We start from the raw sequence: 27,651 nt of genomic DNA, 5'->3' as shown, positions 1-27,651 counted from the left end.
GAGACATGTTTGTGTAAAGCGAATGTTTTGTCATGAGCACATTTTGCGAAGGCGAACAAAACAAAGCAACGTCGCTATATCTGTGATGTTCTTTTTTTCTGAACACTCCCGTCGCTTTAATGTCGTGTGAACGATGCATTACGAAATAATTATTAGAATGAAATCGGCAATCATACAATTTTAGCTCCTGGAATATGGCGAGTGAAATGATTTGTGGGTCAATCAGTGCCATTTTTAGTAACCTAGCAGCTTCAGGTTAAGTTTATTCAAGTTTGAATTGAACTTCCACAGATTTCAGTAGTGTAGTGTGGGAGCGTTCGGTAGTGTGCCCTTTGAGTAGAAGTGCAATTTGTACTTACCTACTCTTTGTACCAAACTGGATTGCATCTGTTGAGAATTGTGTGAATTCTATGACGAGTGTCTGCGAAAATACTGCACATGGTAGTTTCGTATTTTGCTTCACACTCAGTGAAAGTATGTGTACAGCTGAGATGCGTTTTAGGTACAAAAAGATCCCAGTGAGCTCGTTCAACTAAACGTTTTACAAGTGCACCTACTTAGCTTCTGACTAAAATAAAGAAAAAGTGAAACCGTATTCCAACAAAGTACCTCGAAAGCATAATATAACATTTTAAACCACTTCAGTCGAAAGTGCAACAACATGCTTAATAGGTGGCTAGCTATATTATGATGGAAACGTTATCGATGTAGGGCTACCGCTATAGCAGTGATGTATCTGTTTGCTGAACACTCCTGTCGCTCTAATGTCTAGTGAACAAAATTTTACGAGCGTTGTCAGAATTGTATACTCATGCACGAAGCCAATGGCCATTCTTCTGACCAATGCAAATAGGATTCTCAGGGACAATTATTATTTCAGGAACATATTACAACACCCCACGTTTGCAGATATTCCATTTTCTATTACACTTCGGGCACGTGGGTGAACCTTCGTTCTACAGCATTCGCATTGCCGATCGGACTGTTAACGAAAGACACACAGAACGCATCAATCGCACCCGGTAGCGGTCACTTGATATGTGGGCGAATGTGTTCAACCTGAAATTTTGGCTGGTTAGTTGACTAATTGCCAGTTTCGCGGAAAAAGTGCTACCGCGCTCTTTCCTCGAATGTAGTCGGCCGATTGACTTCCACTGGCTGGCGCTGTGCTTAAGGCCTCACGGGCAAACACTGTCCGTCGGCCCGAAATGTGGTCGGTGCCAGACACCCAGTAGATTGCGTGTCTTGCCTAGCGGCCTGTCATCAAGGACAGATCGATAGCGAAACGGGGCCGCGGGCACGACAGAGTTGGTAACCGCAATTGGAAGGGCCCTGCTTCGCCGCGCTAAGAACCCATGTCGTACATGCGCTCCAGTTAAGGTACAGAAAATAAGCTTCTCTGCGCCTTCATTACCTTCATTGGGAGACGAAAGCGCTGCGGGTACATTGGTTGGACTGAGGCCGCTGGCTGTGCGTGTGTGTGCGTGCCTGTGTGGAGAAGCTCGTTCCTTTTCTAACCGGGTAGTGTGTTAGAAGTGGACAGAAGAAGAACAGTTCAATAGCTAAGCCTTTCAGTTGAAGTGTGAAGGTGTCCCGGAAGTCGTTGAAAGCCCGGGTTACTTCGCGCGATCCTCAATTGAGTGGTAGGAAGCACAAAGAGAGCGCGTTGTCGTAAATTACTACGACAACCTTAGTAATTATTACCTAGGTTGTCGGAAGTTACTATTTCCCTATTCTGGTGGAATTATACAGGCTAACGAATTCTATTTCAGTAACGAAGCACCGGTATATCAAATTTGTCAGACAGTAACGAATGTCTCCCACTGTACTGGGGTGCTTATGTCTTCATGGCTGTCTTTGCCCAACTTCTTTGATATGCAAGATTCTTATCGGGTGAAACACATCGCTTGGCTCATTCCTAAATTACAAAGACGCATGTGCACCAATCAGGTGGAGTCACGTTTAACACGAACTGCAATGAGAGACCCGTGGTCAGGGTCCCCAAACCTGGACAGCAGCGCCGAACCAATCATACGTTTAGTAAACACAAGCGACTTTAGAAACGGTAATGCGCCCGTTAAATTTGCAAACATCGTCATGGCCAAGCTGTTTCGGAATCCCTTGTTTGCGATTTCGTTGACGTCTAGACATACACGTGTAATGTCCCTACACCACGGCTGACAACTACTTTGCGCTATTAGCTGATAATGCGAAACGCATGTCTATTTTCCTGTCGAACTGCCTCAAGATAGAGAATGCTCACTGTTTAGTCTTCAAGCGGGAAAAGAATGCTCTTTGGTTAAGCACGAAAGCGCCACACAATCGTGTTAAACCCTGGGGACAAGCTAAAAAAAAACGCGAGCGCTTTTTCTTCAAGTTTTGTTCGATGATAAAATTTATCGCCGCCCTTTAAATAAATTTTTTTCAACTCAGCATTTTAATCGATTCACTTCGTTCACACCATACCTTCTGGCGAACATCCTTCTACTAGCGCTGTTCCTATCGCAAATGTAAGCGCTAAACCCGCAAAACGTTCAAGTCACATTTCTTCATGCTAGCTTTATTACCCAAAGGGCGCTTTTCTAACATTTTTACGTCGACTCGTAACATTACATTTTCGCGTTGCCTAATATCCCCGCGCAAATGGCGTGCGCCGTCCTAACGGGAAGCACTCACTGCCTCAGTTCTGCAGTAACGCCGGCGGCTTTATTACAGTCAGTCTAAATGAACAGGCAAATTCGCTGATCCTTTGCGGCAGTGCTTAACGCCCCACAAGCGCACCACGAATATATGCGCTAACTTTTGACCTCGGAAAACATGCCGTTTCGGCGGAAGTCAGTTAAAAGAAAGCACAGGGCGTGCGGGGGGGCTCGCATTTTAATGCAAAGAATGTGCTGCCTGAAATATTAATTGCATGGGGTGCTTAATCCTAGCTTTTTTGTCGTTTAGTTTCTCTCTATGGAGCACATGCATAAAGCATACGCATGTTCTGGCAGCGATGCAATAGCGTTTGCGCTACGGTAATTCTCCCGGCTAAGCTTGCAGTTACACGTTGAACACTACAAAAAAAAAATATAGTGCTTGGACTGTGCTTCTTGAGGTATCAGGTCAGCGCTGCGCGGCGTTGCCCATATCAGAAAAGGGGCATCTTTTTAAAACTCACCAAGTAAAAATATGCTTCGTTGATAACAGTCGGTGCCTTTCAATGGCTCCAACGCGCCTGGTGGTGAATTACCGAACGTAACTAAATTTGAACTTGACATTTGAACATTGGTAGTGATATTGCTTTTTTATCCAAGACGCTCCTAGATTTGTTTTACATAATTTTTTGTTGTAGCATTTTTTTATAAATTAGGGCACAAAGTGAAAGCGTACTGGAAGTTTTCTCTAGGTACCTTGTGTGACTCGTAGCGATCACGTAAAAGTATGCCGTGCAACGTTGGCTCTGGAATTCTGTTAGAAGAAATTACACAAGCTCGAAGGGCAGAAAATCACTAGAATACGTTAATTGGCAGTGAAGAATACGTCAAAAATATGCGGCTCATTGTAAATTAGTACTATATTATGCTCCTTTCAATCTTAACATTGCCAACGGTGCTCGATTTTGAATGAGTACCCTTAGTAGCCAACATCTTAAAAGGCGTACGCCAAGCTCCTGCATTGTTTTATTGCTCCTGGAGCATTCTTTAGGCTGTTGAAAAGTGCTCCAGGGAACCGTTGTACATTATCAGCGACTAATTCTTTCAAAGAATGTTGAAGTAACAAACTAGAAGGCATCTGGATAACCCACTAGACGTCCCCTCGTTGAATTCAAAAGGGAGAATGCTTGGGCGTGTTGGTTATTTATAGTTCTTCATAAAACATAGCGCACAAAACATTTATGAAGAACCCTCGTTGAATACCTAGCTCACCATCAACTTGTATGCATGAGGAAGATCCAAGAGCAAATGTATGTTGGAAGGTTGTCGCTAAGTCCTTGTCTTACGTGTGCGTCAGTCAGCCCCCCTCCCCCTCCCCCCCCCTCCCCCCTCAAAAAAGCCACTCATCGATCGGCTATTGCTGCCTGTGCATTTCTTCATTAGACCTGGGTCGGCAGCCAACCATTGGATGGAAGGCATTTCGAAACATAATAATCGCTGGATAAAATTGACACAAATTGCCGAAATATTTTTTATAAAGCATCTAAACAGACTTTACAGGCTATTAACACGTGCTTGTACGCCAGAACTTTAACATGCTATATCGTATGTGGCTGTATCCTCCCCTCAAAACCCACCAGCTGCCATACAAATAAATAAAAAAACTAGAGAAAGAAAAAACTACACACCATATCTTCATAGCACCGCCACTTTTTTTGTTACAGCGAGAATATTAGTTAATAGTCACGTTATTGAGAGACAAATGAATTCAAGGAATGTAGTAGCATGCGCGAAGAACTGTCCAAATGAGTATATTCGCCTTCTGTTTAAGAGTGAAAGTGCGGGGCAGTCCGAGGTGCGTCTGGGCCATCTACTGCTGAGTGCTGGTTTCAGAACGGCTAGTTTTCAGCATTAGGTGGAAGATGGGTTGCGTGCTTGTCCATCTCGCTGTGATACAGTTGGCATTGAAGTGGGATAATCAGGGCGAACAGTGAAAGTGCCTCAGACTGGCTGGCCGACGTTTCGATAGGACGACCTATCTTTTTTTCAAAAGCCTTTAAAAAAGATAGGTCCTCCTATCGAAACGTCGCCCAGCCAGTCTGAGGCGCTTTCACTGTTCACCCTGATTATCCCACTACGTTGTTTCAATCTGCCGGCTCCTATCTAGAGTTGGCTTTGAAAAATACAGCCTTACGCCAAGCCAGTTTCAGGGGTTGCTTAACGCAAAGCTAAGGTATGCCTCGTTTCTATTGTGGTTCGTTACAGCGGCTGTATTCGCCATACAGAAAGCAGTGCGACGTCAGTGCACACCGACTACAGCACCGTTTGCTTAGAAGAGAGCCCTTTGTGTATAACGTAAAAGCAGCGAATAGCACTGAAATACAGAAAACTTATGGGAGCGCGTTTCAAGAAAAGAACCACGCATAAAGGGCTGCTTTTAAGTAACGCTTTTCGTCCAACTCAGTTGAATCGCTCTCCTGAAATTGTCTAAATTCAGCAAGCTGCACTATATGGCTCAGAGGCACGCCATGCGACACACTCCTGCCTCACTTTAGACATGTATACTGCAAAGATGCCGAGACAATGACGACCTGCCTTGAACAAAGAACCTGCAAGGAACAGGCAACTAGTGAATAAAGAATTGAAGTATGCGACGGAAAACAGTCTTTTTGTAATAGTTTCAGTTTCTACAAGCTCGATTATGCGAGGCTGGCAGACTCTATACTAATGAAATTTTCGACAGTACTTTTTGACGTATTCATCTGGCTGCCTTCTCGAATAAATGCAGTTCTACCACACTTCCCACTTACACGGCAGGATAAATGCTGTAGGCAACTATTATGAAAACGGGGGCAAGGTACGAATATTCGTTTCGTACAGTGCTGTTATTCAGCAGCAAAGATAAAACTACAATAAACAAAGTCAAAACAAAACCAACAAAGGACGCCAATGTATTGACAACATTACAATACGTTCGCGTGTACGATGGCACACAACTTTTGCGCCAACGTATTTGACAGTTCACCCGCGTTCTCCTCAAGCATTTCAAAAACAGTAGACCTAAGGTGTGACTAGAAGACACTGCCACATAGAGCACGCACAACAACGAGATATAGAAAATAACACGCATAGGAAAAGCTTTCAAATATGCCCGTAATACTATGCAGTCAAAGTCAGCAAATGTTGCAAACCTTTTCATGTATACACAGAAAGAATCGACCGACGAGCCCTATTTCATTACTTCTTTTTTTTTTTTAGTCTGCGAACAGAACAATCGAAGCGCAAAACGCATCTATCTTTTACGTGCGCTTTGTCATGCTGCATGTGAAAGAACTCTACGCCACCTCGGGGACACCGTCTAACTAGCTAAATACAGCTGGGCCCGTACTCATAAAACTCCTCCGACGCAAGGCCATTTTCCGAACGGCCGGCATCTTAACGTCGGGCACGCTTGACAGCCATATCGTTTTGTGAATACGAGCCTTTACGCGAGGCGCGCTACAGCCGAACAGTGTATTCACCGCCAAAAAGACAGGAGCGCCCAAACAAGCACACACGAGCCACAATGCGGTAAAAGCACCAAATAGACAACATTTCGAGCAATGCTACAATATAGTATGGTACATGGTCTGCTTCTACGATACATATTCTACAGTTTAGTCGTGCCTTATGAACAATAGCGAAGACAGGCTTCTTCAACGAATGTGAGTGCCAACAAAATAAGTCTCCATTGTGTCAACATATTAAAGTTGCATTGTGTGTTGCGTGCAAGCATTGGTCGAAAGTTAGTCACTTCTCACGCGAAGACGACGTTCACATCGAGGAAGACAGACATGACAGGCGGACGCCCATGGAGCGCTGGCGCATGAGTCGAACTGCGAGTGCGCTTTGTGGGCTACGCTTTGTTTTGTATACACGTGGTGTATGCTACAGGCTAGTACATTTACGTTCACCTACAACTAAGTTATGTACATGCGCTAATAGACAGGCTACTTTGTTCTACACGGCTGCGACGCGACAAGAGACGCTTGAAAGCCGTCCGTCTGCTCGACTTGCGCGTGAGGGCTGTCTTCGAAAAATACTCGCATGTCTCTTTGGAGAAAAAAAAATTAACAGGCATGTCTGAAAAAATAAACTATCAAATAACTGCATCGCACGCCTACAACATGGTCGCGAGAACGTTGTACGGAAGCACGAGAAACACTGGCCATTTCAGCTTCGTTTTTTTTTTTCGAAACTTTCACGTCAACAATGCAGAAGCCAGTATTGACTAAAGGCAGTGTAAAATAACTTCGGGAGAGTGAAACCGGTTAGGTAACTTAAACAGGCATGCGAAATTTGGCACGGGACAGACCAAGAGACCTAATCCGGCGCAGTGCAAGCACTTAGCCTGCCGCGCTTATCGGCTCTTCACAGAGCCCCGAGCGACTGTCGTATGCGTATTATTCGTTATTACCAACCTGAAAAGAAGGTAATAATGCTCGGAATGGTAGTTGACTACTCAAAAAGCCTCTTTCCGGGTTATACACAGCCACCTTCCAAGCATCTAAATTCGCATACACTTTCGCGAAGAACTTCGCAGTCGTGCTGCCAGAAACAACAGCGATAAAGCGAAAACCGGAACAGGGCATGCTGTCATTATTTAAAGAAAATCGTGAATATATGACTTTCACAATCTGACTTTTGCCGCCTCTATTTATTTTTTATTTATCATGACGAAAACGGCATTACCTCCTTTCCAGAAAAAATAGATAAAGAATACAGAACCAACAACATTAAAACTTTTGGAACGTGAAAAGGCAGTCTACCACTGTGAAGATAAACTTCAAGAGGCACACGCTTTAAGCAGTTTTTAAAACTGCATAGCATGCTTTGTAACACCGATTTCTAACACAAGAAATGGCGCATACAGATGCATATTACGCACAATGCAGTCACTTTAGGAAAAAACTTTTCTTTTCTCTTAAAAGTAGGGGCACACCTGTTTAGAACTGACGAAGACTGAGCGTAAAGTCACTTCAGTATGTGCATTATAACCGTCCATCTTACTATACAGCGCCTTATTTTACGATAGGCATAAAATATGCGCTTTCTTGTGATAGCGATTGAAGCACGCTATGTTGAACTGCTTCGAGTTTTATAGCTTGTTCACCTAATGTGAGATATTCTTGCATAATAAACGCTGCAACCACTATTTGTGTAACAAACAAAAGCGCAATCCTTTGGTCAATAATGAAGTTAGGTGTAGCTGTGCTGGCCAAGCAAGATGGCCATTACTGCACTTCCTAACATAAGAAAAAAAAGAAAGAAAGACCCAGAAACCTTAAGGAAACATGCGGCTAGTTTCGCCTAAGGTGTGCGATGTAGAATGTACATGCTGAATGAAGCTGCACGCATATATACGAGTGCGCATTGTTTAGATATGTGTAGTCGCATTGTCCTTACCATATGACGTTCTTGCAATGCTAAATGACTGATATGACAATGCATCGGCAAAAATGTTGGAGATCACTTAGACTCACTGAAGAAATATATTTTGCTCTGAAGACTCACTCGAGCTCAGGCTTATAAAAAAAAAATCCTCTGCCCGACCCAATCGGATTCAAATTACCTGCTCACTCAAACTCACTCAGACTGACGGCCCGATCCGAGTCTGACCGAGTCCGAGTGAGTTGACTGATAAGCGAGTTTGCCGACCTGTAGTAACTGCAGGTCTATCTTCAACTATGAAACAACAGTTACCCGTAGGCTTTTAGCGTGAGTTTTACTTGTTTCACCTACGGGAATAAGCTCACCAGCTTTACAAGCATTTTGTTTAGCAGATTCAGAAGCAAGGCCGCATGCGTAAGAAAAACGCCTCATCCGTACAAATTTTGTAGAGCTTTACTTGAAGTGCTGACTTAAAAAGAAAACCCTACAGCAATCAGCTCACACACGTTGTTGGGCCAGCTGTCAAAACTGCCACTAACTCAGCATTTCCTAGTGTCATACCAGAAGAGCACATGGCTAAAAATAGTACCCACTGAAAAACACGGGACGAATTAACTAAAGCGTATGTTTGCATTTAAGGATTAGTGTGAGAGAGGAAGCTAGACGAAAATGCCTTCAATCAGGCTACCTCAATTTCGCCTTGAGCGCTGCCTTATAGAACGCAGTTTAATGCGTGTTCGTCTAATGAAGCAGTCTACATGCATTTATTTGCACTATGCCGACACAGTCAGGCATCTAAGCAGTCGACAATTGAGTGGCTGCCAGAGCTTCGGCGCGAGACAGGTTTCTGACAAAAATAATATCTCCGTCACTTGTAAGCTCTTAGAGCTCGTTGACTGAAAGAGTTTTTCTTTTTGTCATGCGAGCAGACCAGTAGCCCTGAAGTCCTAGACAGCTTAGAGCGACTAACCTTTTTCTTAGTTTGCTACAGCTACAGTCTCAAAACTCACAATATTTCAACAGCAACCATTACATGTGCGAGCACAGGTGGAATAGAAACAACGGTATGCAGGGAGAACTAACTCTTGCCTCGGCAATTGCCGTAACAGTACGCCTTATAATACACCCAAGTCCACATAGTGCATTTCGGCATCGCTAAAGCCTCATAGCACGCTCATTCTGCCATGGCGTTTACGCGAAGCAGTGGGACCCAAGGTTTCGTCTGCACCATCGCTCATATAAAAAATTCCCGAGGTAGAAATTCACACGTCAGTTTCGACCCATTAGTTTTTTTTCCATGCGTACCGCCATTTTGCGAGAAATATATGTGGTCGTACACACCGCTTCCCCTAAAGCTGTAGCTAGTATTTGAGGATGGAGGCTGAAATGTTGTAGGCCCGCGTGCTCAGATTTGGGTGCACGTTAAAGAACACCAGGTGGTCGAAAATTCTGGAGCCCTCCACTATGGCGTCTCTCATAATCATATGGTGGTTTCGGGACGTTAAAGTCCACATATCAGCTATTATTTGAGGGAGGCTGCAGCAGTCTTAAAATGCTTCAGTAAGCCATGTACTTGGCGCGTGACAAGATTTGCTAATTTTTTTTTTTTTACATTCAGTCTCATTAGAAAGCACTGGCCATATAAAATATTCATGTTCAAAGAGCTATTCATGTCAGACGTGCGTGCTTTGAAGGAGACTACTGCCCTGCGGCCACGAAAAGGAGCGGAAACATCGGATTGCAGAAGAATAAAATGTACTGGGCGTGCACTAGACAGTGAATTTAGCTGCTCTTTCTTCAAGTATTTTGCATATATATTGATGTGGTTCCATTATAGAAAAACCGACCCTCCAGCATACTCCTTAATCCTAATTTCATCCCTTAAGATTTGAGGAGTTTCATTTAACAGAAAGAACGGCCGCGGGCACACAATGAACCACAGTGAACTACACCGACGGTGTTCTGGGTCTGACGGTGAATGGCTCCTCTCATTGTTGTTTGGAAAAGTGACGGTAGTTTGTTATTTAAAATATCGATTTCTGCAGATCGAGAATGAATGAGCCAAGACAGAGAAAGAAGAAAAAGAATAGTGCGGACTAACAAAAGACCACATCGCGCCGCGATCACTATCGGCTGCGGACGAAGGCGTAAGCTGGTGAACTATAATAAAAGGACACATAACCTTAAAATACCTAGCAAGTCAATAAGCTTATGCGATTGACACTCTACTATACATGAGCACTGCAGCAGAGCACTCCTTTAATGCGTGTGTTGTACCAAACTTGGAGATGTCCCCGAGTTGCACAAGTGAATGACTGCTCGCGCGTGTTGCCGGACTCGATTGATGACTTTGCACAGCTGTGATAGGCGCACTGTATTAATTTTGGGAGTCTTCTAAAAGGAACCATATGGCGGAAACAAGCTATAACAAACAATAGATGCCTCGCTGCCAGTTCCGAGCTCCTCTCGTCGTTCAAGAGAGGTAAAGTGCAGCCGCTGCTTAGGTGTGCTCGGCAGCTATGATGGGCTGCAGGTCCGTGGTGTCCACGCCTTTCTCAAAGGTGTCATGGCTTGAACCCGCCGGTGAGTCATCGTGAGACTTGTCCACACCCTGCACACATAAGCCAAGGTTGGTTTAATGGATACCTGAGCAATCAGAAAATTCAGTACCATAGCCTTGATGACAGCTTTGAAAGAAAACAGTTGTTCATTGTTTACTTTGTTACTTAGAACAACTATGTCTTTCTTTCACAGCGTACAAAAAGAAGATATGTGCTAGAAATATGTATGTTTTTCAGTATTTTGTGCACTTATTATTTCTGAACTTACCGTATTTACGGGCATAATTTGCGCCTCCGCATAATTTGCGCACCCCTAATATTTTGCCAGTGCGAAGTCCCTGCTTCCGAGGACTTCCCCGAACAAGGGTCCCTACAATACCACACTCCAACATCGGTTGACGGGTCGTCGGTCGGAACTGTTCGACCGTTTGCCTCCCCCTATCCCCAATCTCTACCACCGCGATAATGGCGAGAATGCGCACTCACGTCACGGCACAGACGACTTTCTGCATCGCAGGCGCGCGAGGGCCTGTCGCACCAACTGTTCCCATCGTTCTCTTCGTCCGCACTGCAACGCACGCTTGGTCATTTCCTGAAGTTAAAGTTTCGCCATCTGGCCGACGCGTTTTGATGGTTTCCTTGCGATGTGCTGCAGTAATTATAAATACGGCGAAATTGAAGCCCGCTGCTGTGAATTTCGTAGAGGAAAACGGAAAGCGTGCCGCCGCAAAGCACTTCAAGGGGGCGTACTTCAACTTGGCGACCGGCGTGATCGGTACGCTGGCAGAAAAGTGCACTCTTCTAATTCAAGTTTCTTGCCATTATATGAGGCCCTTTGAATTATGTGCGGGACGCTTAGTTATTCCGGTAACTCCGCGTCGTGAGGCCTAGTTGCTCCCATCATTGTCGAAAGAGCTTCAAGAAAATAGAATGATTCCCAATCGGACTTCGCGATCATTGATTCCCGCTAGTCCACGCGTGACAAGATCTGTCTGGGTAAAGTACGTGCTATTTTTTTTAAATTAACAAGTACACTTCGTTTGTGCTCCAATTTATATCTTCTTTGTTTATAAATGTACATACTCTGCGCGTTAGGACTATGGCACAATATTTCGTATGCGCTGACGAAATTCTCGCGTAATTTGCGCACCCCCTTCTCGAGGCCTCAAAATCGGGAAACAAAGTGTTCAAAATATGCGAGTATTTACGGTGTTATTTTCATAACTTTACGTGTTTCTTTAGTATTCCTATACTTTACCTTTTGTGGAATTCAGCAAGTGTTTGTAACTGTCCCCTCTGCTCTTGTATGTTTTCATTATGTTTTGTGATTGTAGTTATGTATCACATCGGAAGAACAAAAGCTGGCGCCAGTAAAGTCACCAACGTTTCTTATATATATAAATACAAAGTAGAACCGTTGCTGCAGCCAGTACTCTCTTGGTTAGAAAAGTTGTTGCCTCTTCCGATCTATTATTTGGTGTTGTCAAAAGAAAAAAAAAGTAGGCCGACTGGATTGAAGCCTTCGACGCTGTTTCCTTATTGTCATTTGAATGTCTGAGTTGAACACATGAATTTCATAGCTTGGAAGAAAATTCAGTTCAGCAGGTATCTTGTGATTCAGTGTTGGTAGCGGCGTAAGGGACCAGGACGAACAAAGCGAGACGACAAACGTCTCACTGGGGACATGAAACAAAGCCCTTCATGTAAAAGGGGCACGTTTTCCCAAATAACTCTGTTTCATCTTTTGCGGCACCGCGTTTGTTGTCTGAATCTCGTTAGTTTTGTCTCTTAGCTCACTAACATGAACTTCATAACTCCTCACAGGAGAACCTATACAAACATGCAGTAACTAAGAGCTCATCTCGAAGGCCCTGCATGGGGCCAAGAAAGTTTTTTGAAGTGGGACAGCCTTGCTTCAGTTGTGTGTACCGAAGTGCAGCATGCAACACGAATAAGTTGATTGAACTGTTTAAACAACAGGTCACTCGATTCGAGCGGCAGTATATAAGCTGACTGAGGCACTTAGGCTGACTGTCGTATTCCGCGAGAGAATGAACGCATGGAAACTGCAAAAGGGGAAGTGCAACCGACGGCGCAAGCAGCGCTAAGATGCGGAGTCCAATTATCGTCTTCCGGTTCGTGGTGTACAGAGCATGAAGGAAGCATTTCAAACAGCGAGAACCAATCGATTGACCTCGTCGGTAAGGTCGCTGCTTGAATGGGCGCCGTTGGAGCCGTGGTTGGCGCACTCGACGACAATGGAGGCCCAGTCGTCGCTGCGGCAGTCTGAAGCCACGCTGGCCGCTTCCTCGCAGCCGCCATCATTGTTCGGAGACGCCATGGCCTGGTCTGACTGCAAGCTCTTCGGGTCATGCTCGTCCTGCAGAAATCAATCCCAGAGTCACCTCAACACACTAACTAGGCTTCCACTGCCACCCATAAATGATGTCGTAGTTATGGAGTAATGCTAATGATTCTACCCCATCGTCATAACGACAACATTCTCTTCTGGTTGAGAGTGTATTGCATGCGCACGCATTATGCTTTCATGACAATTAAGCGCACCGTTCACACACTGCGCTTATGTAACGATGTAAGGGCCGATTCGGATATGTAAATAAACCTAACGTAAACATGTTCTCGTCCACAGACATCTATATTTTATCAACGTGGTTTAGGCAAAAGTGAAAGCCGGGAAACAAATGAATTTGTTTAGTTCTACCTAGCAACATTCACACCAAACTGATACAATTGCGCACCTACAAATATTTCCGGGTGATGGCGTGCATGAAACTGTGTGCCAGAAAAAAATAAAGAAAAATGAAGGAAGAAGAGAGGGTAGGTGGAGCGCAGTTAAGTTAAATACAAATTCAAATTTAAATCTGAATTTTATTTTCACATTGACCAATGCCCAATACGGCAATGTTCATGCGAAAATAGGGGATCAGAGATAAAGCTGCACTTGTGCAGCTAGTACCCCGTAGTGCAGCAGTGACTGTTCGAAACATATCGGTATCAAAATAATATTGTCCAAATTGTTGTAACGAAAAAAAATAGCGAACAGCAAGACAGATTAACAAAAACAACTGTATATAATGAAAAAAAAACGTGAACGCTACAAACTACTGCTAAATATACAAATTACCTGCTGCTAAAAACTACTAAGGAATCATAAGTTGCTTCATTCATTCATATATAGACATACATTACAAAAAGAGATCCAGCAAGTTTTTGTTAGTACTATTCTTAACACATCAACATTTTTTGTATACTTTATTTAGGGTGAATGCGAGTACATAATCAAGTTTTTCTTCCATATAACGAGTACGCGTGACAGAACGTGGTATGCAGGCTGATACCTGAAATTCCAATTTTTCACTTGGTGCCAAACCTGGCAAATGAATGTAAATTTCCAAAAAACTGTGTGCATGACATTTTCTACTCGGTCATCCGCTCATCTATTTCCCTACTCATTCGATGGTTGTCATTTAACAAGAAAAATGGAATATAAGTACCTCGGCCTTCATTTCACTCACAACATGTCCTGGTCCAAACACATTGATATTACGTATAATAAAGCCCTGAAGAGATTAGGTTACTTACAGCGCGTTCTCCGTGTAGCACCAAAGAAACCAAGCTCTTAACATTTAAAACGTTAGTACGGCCATTACTCGAATACGGTTGTGTCGTGTGGAATCCACACAAAGCGTCCGACATTGCAAAACTAGAATCCATACAAAAAAAGCCGTCCGTTTTATCTGCCGAAGATATGACCGGGATTTTTCGCCTACGTCCAACTTAGCACCTTTGGGTTTAACTCCTTTATCTGCCAGGCGCCATTCAGAATGCTTAAAGCTCCTGTACACCTTGATTAATTCGCCGCGCTTGCCCTCGCTCCACAGGTATCTGCAGTTTGCCACACCACCCTCTGTTCACACCAGGAGTCAACATGCGCTAAATATTACGCCACTTCACCCCAAAACTGATTTGTTTAAGTATAGTTTTTTTCCCTTCACTATTGAGCTCTGGAACTTGCTACCCGGCGATACCCGCGGGCTCCCTTTGGAGCAGTTTCTGAGTGCAATATCACATGCGTGTTAAGTAGGTATTTCCATGTTCTTTTGCTTTCTGTGCTCTTGCTCTGTTCATTCTGTATCTTGTGTAGTACAATGAACCACAAATTTGTGCCATATGCTCATGTTTTTGTTTCTGCTTGTTATCACCTGATCATTTGTATGTCCACTCCTGCAATAGCCCTAATAGGGGCTGCAGTATGTATAAATAAATAAAAATAAAATAAATAAATGACAGAAACATTTATTTGCTCGAAGATTTGCTATTGCGTCACATAGTTCTATTCTTCCTAATATAGCATTTTTATATGTTCTTAGTTGTTTATGTTTGTATATGTTGTGAATCTTCATGATTTTTATGTTTTTGGAATAAAGGGTCTGTGTGTTCTAGATACGAGGAGTCTTCTATTGCACGTAGCGCTTTTTTTTTTGGACCAAGAATATTTGCTGGAAGTTTGATAATGTCATGTTTCCCCATATTAGTGTACAATAATATAGGCGTGAGTTAAAAAGTGCCAAATATAATGTTCTTTTAATGCGAACAAAACACGAATTGTCTCTTGCGGTGGCCCTAAATACGCACACGAGAAGCCGACTGCAGAAATATGAAAGAAAAGCAGCTGACTTTGTTGGTGGAAGTTGCTCACCACAACTGGTGAGTAACTAAGATTTATTCACCCGGCACCAAGGATCTTACTCCCACACCAGCATTATAATTATTTCTCGTTTGCCTCATCAGTAGTAAAGGTCAACGAATTAGCATTTAGGGTAAACTGTAAGGTTGGTTTGGGAATATGGGGCCCGTGTACTCAGATTTGGGTGCACGTTAAAGAACCCCAGGTGGTCAAAATTTCCGGAGCCCTCCACTACGGCGTCTCTCATAATCAAATGGTGGTTTTGGGACGTTAAACCCCACAAATCAATCAATCAATTTGGGAATATGGGCCTATGTTTTAATAGGCACATCAGAGACACAAAAGCGACAAGGAAAACGACATACAAGGATAATGCTGCGTTCTGAGTACGGCCTTTGCTTCTCGGCTGAACTTATTGCCCTTACTTGATAAGTATTGCTCGTGCTGGAATCATGGGTGAATCAGGCATGCAAGAGACATGCTTGTAAATGTACGCATGCGCGCACGCATACGCGCGTGAACGCTCATACACGCATGCACGCGCAGCTAGAAGCCACCCACGCGCTCGCACATGGCTTTCAGCTAAAACCCAGGGACCATTTGCTAAAAGATGTGGGCGTTGCTAACAGGTTTCACGAGAAATAGTAGCACATGTCCTGGCATCTTTTATTTATTGCGCGAATTGCGCTCAATACATAAATTACTCCTTTGATATAACACTCTGCTGTCAGCGCTGGGAAATACTTGATATGACATGCGTGGCCTCAGGTGTAGGTGGCGAGGGCCTTGTAGGTGGAATAAAAACCTGGACATACGCTACGACGATAACGCTTGCATTTGCTTCTGAGCTGATAAGCAAGGAGGAAAAAGTGCGTAACAGCATTAAAATCCCGTGAAGGTGGCTAAATAGGTATAGATTACTGCGAACGACCTCTAAATTTACCGCGTCTGTGGGAGAAAAAATATTAGGATTGAATTTTTGTCGACAGTTTAGCTACTCTTATTGCGTAACTGATTGTATATCAGAAAATGCAGGAAAGAAAGAAAACGAAAGACTGCAGGAAAGAAGGGAAAAGAGGTGCACGTGCAGACCCAGTGTCCCGAAGAAATGCCAGTACTTGAAATATTCAGTGGAAAGAGAGAAAATGAAGAGACTGAATAAATGATGTACCGGAAGCTTCGAGAGAGATAAAGGCAAAGGAGATGTGAAAGGCGGATAGGTTAAACAGAAGATAAATACCCAGTCAGCTGCAGTCGAAAGAAAGGTTAAGGTAAACAAAAAGTAAAAAACAACAAAAAAACATGTGATAAGCTTATGCAAGATTACTTTTCATATTCTGATTATGTTTGTCTTTCAATAGCTTTGGAACAACAAGCTTTCCTTTCCATTGCAAGGTGTATAATGATGCAATTGTACTATAGCTGTATTATGTTATGTACTGTAACTGCAATTTGTATTTACTCCTGCGCAAAATTTTCTGTTATGTAGCGGATTTCTGTTAATACGCGTATTTAAGGGATTGTATTGCTCTGTATGCCCCCTCACCTTATGCTTCTTCCGGGGCCTGAGAGATATTGTGAAATAAATAAATAAATAAATAAATAAATAAATAAATAAATGCCGTCGCAAAAGACTGTCATTGTTAGCTGCAGCTACAACGAGAAAAGTCGTAAGCGATGGTTTTCTCACTTCCGCAACGCTTTCAACAATACCAATGCGGCATGGAAACTTGTTCGTGAATGAAGCAACAGTAAAAAAAAAAAGAACAGTTGTGGAGATCTAAAACCTTCTGATCGAGACGAGTATCCTGGTCGTTCCTTTAGAGGATTTTACGCGTGGGTGCCGTCATCGCGGATGCGGCTCCTTTGTAGGCTAATGCACTCGTGTGACGGCAGTTTTAGTTGACTTAATTCAGAAGCCATCCTTTGGTCTTCTGGTAGAGGCTTCAGTGATGGCTGTGGTGTGAGTTAAGTGGGAAAAGAAGCCGCCATACGAGTGCGTGCAGCTCCGGCTGCCCTCTTGCAGAGCTGAAGCGTTTCTGGAAGCTTCGCTATATGAAGGCCTTGAAGAGACAATCGTTTCCGTGCAGGCGTGCGAGGAATACGAACATTGAGAAGACTGCAGTCGCAAGCGTTGAAACGGTGTTCGTGCCCCACCGAAGGTGAGGCGCCGTGCATGGTCGCCCAGCGGCGTATAAGAAAGCCGTCTCGTGCACGCGTGCACAGCATTTCAGTGAGCCTGTGGAGGAGACAAGCCCTGCAGCAGAGTCTTCAGCGAACCACAGATTGCTGAATGTGGATGGCAACCACTCCCCGAGTACGCCAAAATGTGTTTGTGTACTTGAGGAGGACATGGTCAGGGGAACCCCTCTCACTGCAGTCTCGGCACGTGTTCGATGGTGCAAGGTAATGTTTGCGGTTGCAAGCCATCGTACAGGCGTGCCCCGAGCGAAGGCGCAACGGCGCGATGCGTTGTAATGACGATAGCCTCCGTGTGCAGGGTAAAGAAGGCCCGTTGCACGTAGGAAGCTGGCATTGGAGTCGATGGCGATGAAATGATTCACTGCTCCTGGGCATCATACTCCCAATTTTCCTTTTAAGCCTGTTTCCCCGACAACTATGCCAGAAGGCTTGGATTACACGGGCAGTCATTCAACAGGGCTTGATGATGAGCTAGTTGGTTCATTATTAAAAAAAAAAAGATTGTATGGCGCCAAAAGAATAGAGACGAAGTTAAGAATGAACTTGCCGACACGGGCGCCAACTTCCATAAGTAGTACACGGAAACTACGCCGATTTACATATGATTCCTAACAAGCTAATCTTGCTACAGAAGTAGAAACAGTCAATTGAACGAACATCGTGTTAAGGTTACGTTGCGCGCTGCCCCTTTTGCGTGTCACTCGAATGGGCATGTGTTCATGTGTGCTGGCATTATTTTACTGCTCGCGTCAGTGAAGTTTCTGGCTCATATATCGACTCTGTTTTAGTGGCTCATGATTATTCGTAGTTTCATATTGGTTTCAATATTTGTATTGAAATTACCTTGTTTGACAGAATATACAAATCGGCAGTGGCGTACCAACTCTTTCGTGTGAGACGTCCCGCTACGCCACCGATCGCCAAAGAGAGGGAAGACCCCTCAACCCCCTTTTTATCCGGTTCCCTCTTGGCTACGCGTCTCAATCACTTTCCACATACAGGGATTCGTGCTGGGGCCGGGAAGTAAGAGACGTCACGATCTTTTCTTAATCATGGACGCATTTAATTCAATAGCAAGTGCAAATGGCGTACACAGATACCGCCCGTGAACGACATCTCTGTTACACGAAATTGTAACACATCAGCAAATACTCGCGACACGCGAAACAGGATACATAAGCGAAGTAACGGTGACAATACAAGGGTGCCTCAATACAGAGTAAACACACGACGACACAAATGATAAAGTCATTAATTAATAAAACCGCGCAATGTCTCAATATGCCACATCCCGTCCCGCAAAGCTCGTTTAAGTAAGGGAGGTGAAGTTCGTCTCACAGAATGTCCGTGCAGTCGGGGCCTCGGAGTTTGCTGCTCGATTCAGGGCCGAAGGTTGGTTCTTGGCGTCGAGGTCTGATCTGTCCCCTTCCGTCGCCGTCCACTTCTTTTTCTCCCCTGGGAATGACTCTCCTCGCCTCTCTCCTTCCTCGACACGTGGCCGCTTTTCTCGGGTTCCGACTCTGCCCTACCGGGGCACTATCGACGCGGCATATTTTCTCGTCAGTCGGAGTGTATCATCTTCGACAGCCGCCCCCGCGGCCCACATCAGTAAAAAACCCTCTCCCAAACAAAGCCGAGCAAGTAACAATGTACAAACTCAAGCCTCAGAGAGGGAGAGATGGGCGAGCTGTCCCAAGAGACTTTAATTACGGGCTAACAATGGTCCCGATGCTTCCGGTACTGGATGAGCCGATGTCCAGACCAAGTCTCAACGTTTCCATGCAGCTCGGTGTCTCCCGCGAAATTCTCCGTAGCCGCCGCTTCTTCGTCATTCAACGCCGCGGGTGGCCATCCGCGCAGAACGCAGTAATGAGCCCTGGAGCCACGGAGCCTGACGGAAAGTCAGACCGGACCCGGCACAGGCGCTGCGGCAGGGTCGCATTCCCCAAACCAACAAAAGGTGCTCTGCTGCTCCCCCATGCCACAAATGTGAAGGGTGCGCGCGGATTACCTCCACCCTACACTGTCACACTGTCTGTAGACGACAAGGCGTCGCCCGGTCCTCGTGTTTGAAAGGGGGCCCGCGAGAACAGTAGAAATAATCCTTCCAGGTACTCCACTCCGGAATGCCCAGTCGTTACACCGAAGGTTTTCTTTTCTTTTTTTTTATGCGTGGGTTTAAGAAACGAGCGAAAACATCTTGAAAGGACCGGGGTTCCGTCCGTGTTTGCAGGGACGTCACACGTGCATGGAGGGGAGGGGGGCTGACTTACCTCACTCAACAGGTGGTATATATATATATATATATATATATATATATATATATATATATATATATATATATATATATATATATATATATATATATATATATATATATATATATATATATATATATATATATATATAGCATCGAACGCGTTATTCGAAGGTTGTAGGTTCGATTCCTGCTCACGGCTGGTTATTTTTTCATCCACTTTTCTTTCTTCTCATTTACATTCTATTTGTTCTAATAACTTCCGCTGTACATTCTTTGGCATTACTGTCTCCTGCTCACGGCTGGTTATTCTTTCATCCACTTTTCTTTCTTCTTTCTTCTTATTTACATTCCATTGGTTCTAATAACTTCCCCTGTACATTCCTTGGCATTATTGTCTGTTAGATCTCATTAATATTGTGTTAAAACACAGAAAAACGAGCCCTTAGGTATACACTTCTTTCCCTTATATATATATATATATATATATATATATATATATATATATATATATATATATATATATATATATATATATATATATAGTTAGATAGATAGATAGATAGATATATATATAGATATTCTCACTGCGGCAACGTTACCATACAATCACTATCTTGTAAGATAGCCTTGTAACAATTTCGTTCTCCCGTAAGAACATAATTGAGTAATTACTGTTGTGATGGAAAACTACGCCTTACTTGTTGGTTTCTCCAGCGTGCAGCCAAGAGTGACCACTGTAGAAAGTGGAGGGCTCAGCCCTACCAACTTTTCTCAGTGGGCTGGCTCAGCCCTACCAACTTTTCTCAGTGGGCTGGCTCGCGCCCCTCTTGCCCCTCCCCCCGGCTGCTACGCCTATACAAATCAGTGTGTTTGTTTTTGTTATTATATAGTTGGAGGCAAGTGCGCGTGTTTAACAGTTCAATTGCTCACTCCCACTCGGTCCTTTTTGCGCCATACAAATGTTTACGGGCAATCATCTTAAATAGCATACTGACGACTCAATGAACACACCGCTGCATTTAGGGCCTTAAAGCTGTTCGTCTGTTCAACACTAAACAGATAGTGCAGCGCTTGTTGCTTGATGCGGACGCCATGGGGGAATTTCAGGTTATGTGGTTGAAGTTTTCTTAGCATATTTGATAATGATAATAATAATATTAACAACAACAACAACAACAACAACAACAACAACAACAACAACAACAACAACAACAACAACAACAACAACAACAACAACAACAACAACAACAACAACAATAATAATAATAATAATAATAATAATATAATAATAATAATCAGCCTAACTGCGCCCTCTGCAGGACAAATGCCTCTCTCATGTTCCGCCAGTCAACTCGGTCCTGTGCTTGCTGCTGCCACTTAACCCGCAGACTTTCTAATTTCCTCTGCCCACCTAACTTTCTGTCTCCCCTTCACCCACTTGCCTTCACTTGCAATTCTGTCAGTTAACCTTAATGACCAACGGTTTTCCTGACTTCGCGCTACATGCCCGGCTCATATCCATTTTTTCTTCTTGATTTCAACTATGATATCTCTAACCCCGGTTTGTTACCTGACCCAATCTGCTCTGTTTTCGTCTCCTAAGGTTACACCTATCATTTTCCTTTACATAACTCGCTGCGTCGTCCTCAGTTTAAGCTGAACCCCCGTTGTAAGTCTCCAGGTTTCTGTTCCGTAGGTAAGTACCGGCAAGACACAGCTGTTATATACCTTCCTGTTGAGAATTAGTGGTAGATTACCGTTCATGATTTGAGAATGCTTGCCGAATTTGATCCATCCCATCTTCATTCTTCTAGTTATTTCACTGTCACGGTGCGGCTCCGCGGTTATTATCTGTCGTAAGTAGACGCACTGTTCTACAACTTCAAGTGCACTGCTACTTACCTCGAAGCGCTGTTCTCTTCTGAGGTTGTTGTGCAACACTTTCGTTTTCTGCAGATTCATTTTAAGACCTACTTTTCTGCTCTACTTGTCTAACTCCGTAATCATGAGTTGCAACCCGTCCCCCAAGTTACTCAGCAATGCAATGTCATAGGCGAAACGCAGGTTACTAAGGTACACTCGATTAACTCTTATGCCTAACTGTTCCCATTCTAGGCATCTGAAAACCTCCTGTAAGCACGCGGTAAATAGCAATGGTGAGATTGTATTCCCTTGTTTTACACCCTTCTTTATTGGTATTCTGTCGCTTTCTTTATGGAACACTATGGTGGCAGTTGATCCTCTGTATAGTTTTTTCAGGATGTTGATATATGCTTTGTCGACACCTTAATACCGAAGTATCTACATGACTGCTGATGTCTCTACTGAATAAAATGTCTTCTCAAAATCTATGAAGGCTATGTATAGCCGTTGGGCGTATTCTGAGCCTTTCTCTATCACCTTATTGACAGTATGGATGTGGTCGATTGTTCAGTATATAGCCTGTTCGAAATACTGCTTGTTCTTTTGGTTGATCGAATTCTATTGTAGTCTTGGTTATGTTAGCAATTACATTTGTAAATAGCTTTTATACGACGGAGAGCAAGCTGATTAGCTAGTAATTCTTCAAGTCCTTGTCGTCCCCTGTCTTGTGAATCAGGATGGTGTTAGCATTCTTCCAAGATTCTGGTACCCTCCCCGTCAAAAGACACTTATAGATGGCTATATTTGTCTAGCGCAATAATCTTCATCTTTCAGAGTATCACCAACTCGCCCAATTAACCACATTTACCTTCAAGGCTTACCTGATTTCTTCTGTCCTTAATGGTAGGATGACATCTGGGTTACTGCTAATTCTTACAATATGGTCGTTGTTGTGCCGGCTACTGTACAGACCTCTATAAACCTCCTCAATTACTTCAACTATCCTATCCATATTAGTAGCTACTTCACCTTCCATGTCCCTTGCCCCGCCGCGGTGGTCTAGTTACTAAGATACTCGGCTGCTAACCCGCAAGTCGCGGGATCGAATTCCGGTTGCGGCGGCTGCATTTCCGATGGAGGTGGAAATGCCGTAGGCCCGTGTGCTCAGATTTGGGTGCACGTTGACGAACCCCAGGTGGTCGAAATTTCCGGAGTCCTTTACTAGGGCGTCTCTCATGATCAAATGGTGGTTTTGGAACGTTAAACCCCACATATCAATCACTTTCCATGTCCATTAGTGCATACACCTGGCATATATCACAAGTTTCCTCTTCACCGCTTTGACGCTTCCCCCGTTCTTTAGAGCATGCTCAATTATCCCGATGCTGTATTTGCTTACATCGGATACCTCACGCTAATAAATCATCTTGGACCGCTCTGTTAGTTCTATTTCGCCTGTTTTGTTTGATGCTTTCACGCTTTGACGTTTATTAATGAGGTTCTTCGTCTCCTGAAACAGCTTGCTAGTGTCCTGTCTAACTACCGTACCTCCAACTCCCATTGCATATTCCGTAATAATACTCGTCAGATTATCATTCATTGCGGCAACGCTAAGGCCGGTTTTCGCGATAAGAGTCACGTATCTGTTCTGAAGCGAGACTAAAGTTCTGTAATTTCCCTCTGAGTACTAGCTCACTGATTTGCTTCTTGCCTATATTTTCGGTCGTTCCTTCTTCAAATCTAGGTAAATTCGAGACCTTACCTTTCTATGGTCACTACATCGTACTTAGCCAAGCACTTCCACATCTTGCACGATGCCTGTGTGTGCACTCGGTATAAAGCCTATTTCATTCTTACTTTCATCATTAGGGCACCTTCATATCCACTTACAATTCACTCTTTTTTGGTAGAAGGTATTCAAAATGCTCAAATTATTGCGATCTGCGAATTCTGCTAATAAATCTCCTCTGGTATTTCTAGCACCGACGCCATAATCCCTTACAGCCTGGTCTACAGCTTGCTTCTCGCATACCTTGGCACTAAAGTCGCCCATCAGTATGGTTTACTGTGTTTTTACCCTGCTCACCGCCGATTGAACGTCTCATAGAAATTTTCAACTAATACATAATTATGAATGGATGTAGGCGCCTAAACCTGTACCATTTTCATTTTGTATCTCTTATTGAGTTTAATTACAATACTTACCACCTTTTCATTGAACCTATGGTATTCCTCTATGTTACCAGCTATATTTCATAAGGATCCCCACCCCCAGTCCTCTTCTGACCGCCAAGCCACGATAGCAAAAGACGTGCCCATTCTGTTGCATTGCATAGGCCTCATTTGTCCTCTTAACCTCACTGAGCCCTATGATATCCCATTTAACTACATCTAGCTCCTCGAATAGCACAGCTAGATTTGCCCCACTAGACAAGGTTCTAGAGTTGCTAAGTTCAGGTTCCATTGGCGGCCTGTCTGGGCCCAGAGATTCTTAGCATCCTGTGCTTCGTCGCAGATCTGACCGCCGCCGTGTTTTGCAGCTGCTGGTGACGGAGGGCCGAAGGTTAATGGGCGTAGCCACGTGGGAGGTAGTGGTCAGATACTGCACCAGGGTGGCCAATATTTCTCTGGCGAGAGAGTGCGTTACCGGTGGTGGTCAGCAGTGAGGTCACACCCTAGGCCTCTTAATGCAATTCCATCATCGCGCGCATATTTTTTTAATCCGGTGGGGCATTGCGCGGCACCGGGTTTCGAGCCATGAACCTCTTGCACGTGAGGCTTATACTCGAACCACTGTGCTATCGCTGTGACCATCCTTAGCCCCAGCTTTTGTTTATTGAGGGATTCTCACTCAAGAAGGAAATGACGTCGTAAGGGAACCATTTCGAGATTTACACAAAACGGGGGCAGCAAATAAGACGTGCGCCGGGTGTAATTACGTTCATTTCATTGCTTCCTTTGATAATCCTCCTCTATTCCTGGTGTCGTGGTCGTCCATTGTGTGTATTTGTCAGTCGAATGCTGACAACATGGCTGTACTCCCTCTTAGGCTGTAGCGCTGGTATAACAGCAGACGCCAAGCGTGATCAAAATTACTTGTTTTTAGATGAGAAGCAGCTGATGGTGAAGTTCAATATGATTTGCATAACCACCCTTACTGCGCACGCGCAACAGCTGGCTCAAGCACAGCCAGAATGCACTCACGCGCAAGCGCGTTCAGGCCTGTGTAAGGGGCTGAGTACAGCGTTGTGGCGTCTCCCCCTTACACTCTTTCAGCCATCACGTGATGGCGTCGGAGAACAAGATTATGAAGACGCGTGATCAACCCACGTGCGCCCGCATGACGTGGTTGTGAACCTCTGCGGTGTGCTCCAACAAACGTTCGGGAGGAGTAACAGCAACGGAAAATATAGTGAAATCAGGGTGTGCTCCACATGCAAGGATGCGTTAACATTGGGCAAGGCGATGAACTGAATCTTAAGTCGATCCATGCAATGCTTTGCATGCTATACTCACGGTTCCCTTTAGCGGGAGATGGTGTAATTTTTTTTCGAATACAGCTGAAGAATTTCGCCTTCATGAAGAATTACCAACGTAAATAAGGTGCACAGTGTCATCATCGTCATGAGGTTTGGGTGAACCAGATGAAGACGTTTGAAATGATTATGTTGACAGGGTATACCTCACAGGGGCAACAACTGTGTGTCAGTTTAAGAGGAGCGGGGAATCACGATTTCTCAAGTGACTATTCTGGTACATCGGCCTTGTTCTAGATTTACATAGAGAGATTTGGAAGTATCTCTCTCACAAGCAGCCTAACTTAACCTCAAAGCACTGTCACTGAGAATGAGCTCGCACTTTGATTTTAAAAAGAAAGTGTTTTTGGCGGGGTATACCACGGCTCCACTGACGTGCTTCCGTCATGAATATGACGGTTTAAAATAAATCCTAATAGATTCACAATCCGCAGTGACGTTTCACAATCCGCAGCGCGCGGCGCTAACCACTAGGCCACGGAGCATTGACAACGGTGACAACGGCAAGCCATTTATATACACCATGTATCGTTGGCAGTCTTCGGAGCTGAGCAACTTCAGCGCGTTTTCGTCGTCAGTGTGAGATGGCGCGAGAAGCGTGCGTAGAGTGCACTCGCTTGAACGGTCACCATCCCGCGCTACCCCGCGTGTTCCTGCACACGCGCGCCTCCACATAGCGTGGTCAAAGTGCGTATAAATGCTGTCTGGCGTGCTCGACCACCAGTGCGTGCGCTTATCTCAAAATTAGGGCGCTTTGTACACTTGTACTTCCATTGTAAGTTTGCCTTGAAGTTAAAGTGGTTAAAGAAGGGTCGAAGTCCAGTGCGCTCGCTGCCGCGGCCGCGTTTCCTAAAGGAGCACGTTGCTCACACTGAAAAAGTAAGAATTACGAAAGTTGTTTGCGCTCATCTTGTGTATACTTCGGCATTCATTTCAGGCGTCTTTTTTTTCTGCTTGAGCAGCGTGCTTCAAGTGTAGAGCTGTGACAGTTGGTTGTCCGCGCTCGTCCTGTGTACGTTCATTTCGTGCGTGCTTTCTTCTTGAGGTGCGCGCGGCAAGTTCCTAGCTGCTTGTCGTTGTTCGCATCACATTGCAATTCGTTTCTGTACCATTAATTCCTTCGCCATTGTGTCGTAACAATGCACAATAAATGCTCAACTACCTCTGTGAAGACAAGTTTCACTTTCGTGTTATACCAATTCCTAAATAGAGGGATCAACCACGTTTCTTTTCATTTTGAACTGCTCGTTTGAGTGTGACATTCGTCTTCCACTATCATTTTTATTTTTATATAATGAGTGTTTTTTTTTCTGGCGAGTGAATCAAAATAGTGTTTGTTTAGTTTCTAAACGAGCCTGGTATTCAATAACGATTGATGAAGTACTTTTTTTCACAACTGACGCAAGCGCCAAATTTACAGCACGGAGGAAAATAAGCATATTGGAAAACATCCCAACGAATTGTTTTCATAAAGGTGCTCACTGTTCGCAAACTTCTTTCGTTTTTGGAAGGGGGGAGGGGAGATCAAAGAATAGAAATGATAATTTTAGGGTCCTTGCGTGCAAAGATGTCATTGTTATTGATGGCTTAGAACAAATGGCTGTTCTGGCAGCGCACATGTGATGCATGACCACACGTGGATATGGATTGACGACTCGAAAACAACACCTAAAATGACTGAAATTTCATCCGCATAACATACTTGATGTAGTGCTATCAGCGTCACATAAAACCCAAACAGCAGCAAACACTAGGTGTTGTGTAGTGTTGTGTAGTGAGAGTCCTTCAGTAACCATTATCGGCAGTCGCGTACATCCGGTGTGGCAGCACTGCGTATATGCGTGCCTGTCCATGGTGATCACTGGGAGGCGCCCAATATACCATTGTGAATGCTTGAAACTCTTCAAGTTTTATTTGACACTGGTAGTAGAACGACAGACAGCAGTAAAGAGAGCGCAGAAACAAGTGAAGCTCATAGAGCATACTTGCTAATGGGTCTGCATTATGGTTGGGGCGGCGGATAGAGATGCACTCGGGGCGATGCTGTAGTCATTACCTTAGTAACATTGTTTTCGACTGAGGCGATTCGTAAGTGTAGTGCAAGACAGATTGTTCGCCTGAAGGATGTATGAAGGCATGAATGCCACTTGAGGCGAGACAGGAGAGTTTCACAAGTACGTCGGCATGAGGCATTGATTTGAGCTGCCCCATTAGAGCTTTTAATAAGCATTTAATAGAGCCGCCTGCAACTGCCTAGTGTACTTGATAAGAAAGCTTATGCAGCTATTTCGATCTCTTTCGCATTACTCTGCTAATTATCTCCTGAACCCATTTTCATTCACAAACTAACCATCCGGAACTACCTCGGCTTAAAATCCCCTAATTTCTTTGAATACATTCTATCTACGTGTTTCAAAGATTGCGTTACTTCTTTGGATACCATGCAAATTAA

The 27,651-nt window shown here is 44.1% G+C and overlaps 1 protein-coding gene across 2 annotated transcripts in view; it reads right to left on the bottom strand.

Moving 5' to 3' along the window:
- Positions 1-10,414: 10,414 nt before the first annotated feature.
- LOC119176279 (uncharacterized) overlaps positions 10,415-27,651 on the bottom strand; it is a 235,745-nt gene continuing 218,508 nt past the window's right edge. For both annotated transcript variants that reach the window (XM_037427481.2, XM_075877355.1), the window contains exons 6-7: positions 12,825-13,010; positions 10,415-10,680 (exon numbers count right to left, since the gene is read on the bottom strand). In XM_037427481.2, the coding sequence (XP_037283378.2) occupies positions 10,570-10,680; positions 12,825-13,010 (297 nt within the window). In that variant the 3' untranslated portion in view covers positions 10,415-10,569. The remainder of the gene's footprint in view (positions 10,681-12,824; positions 13,011-27,651) is intronic.

This window comes from Rhipicephalus microplus, chromosome X, assembly GCF_043290135.1.
Source record: "Rhipicephalus microplus isolate Deutch F79 chromosome X, USDA_Rmic, whole genome shotgun sequence".
NCBI classification, from domain to species: Eukaryota; Metazoa; Arthropoda; class Arachnida; order Ixodida; family Ixodidae; genus Rhipicephalus; species Rhipicephalus microplus.
Note: the sequence above shows the minus strand (reverse complement) of the source record. Positions and strands in the feature narration are given on the sequence as shown.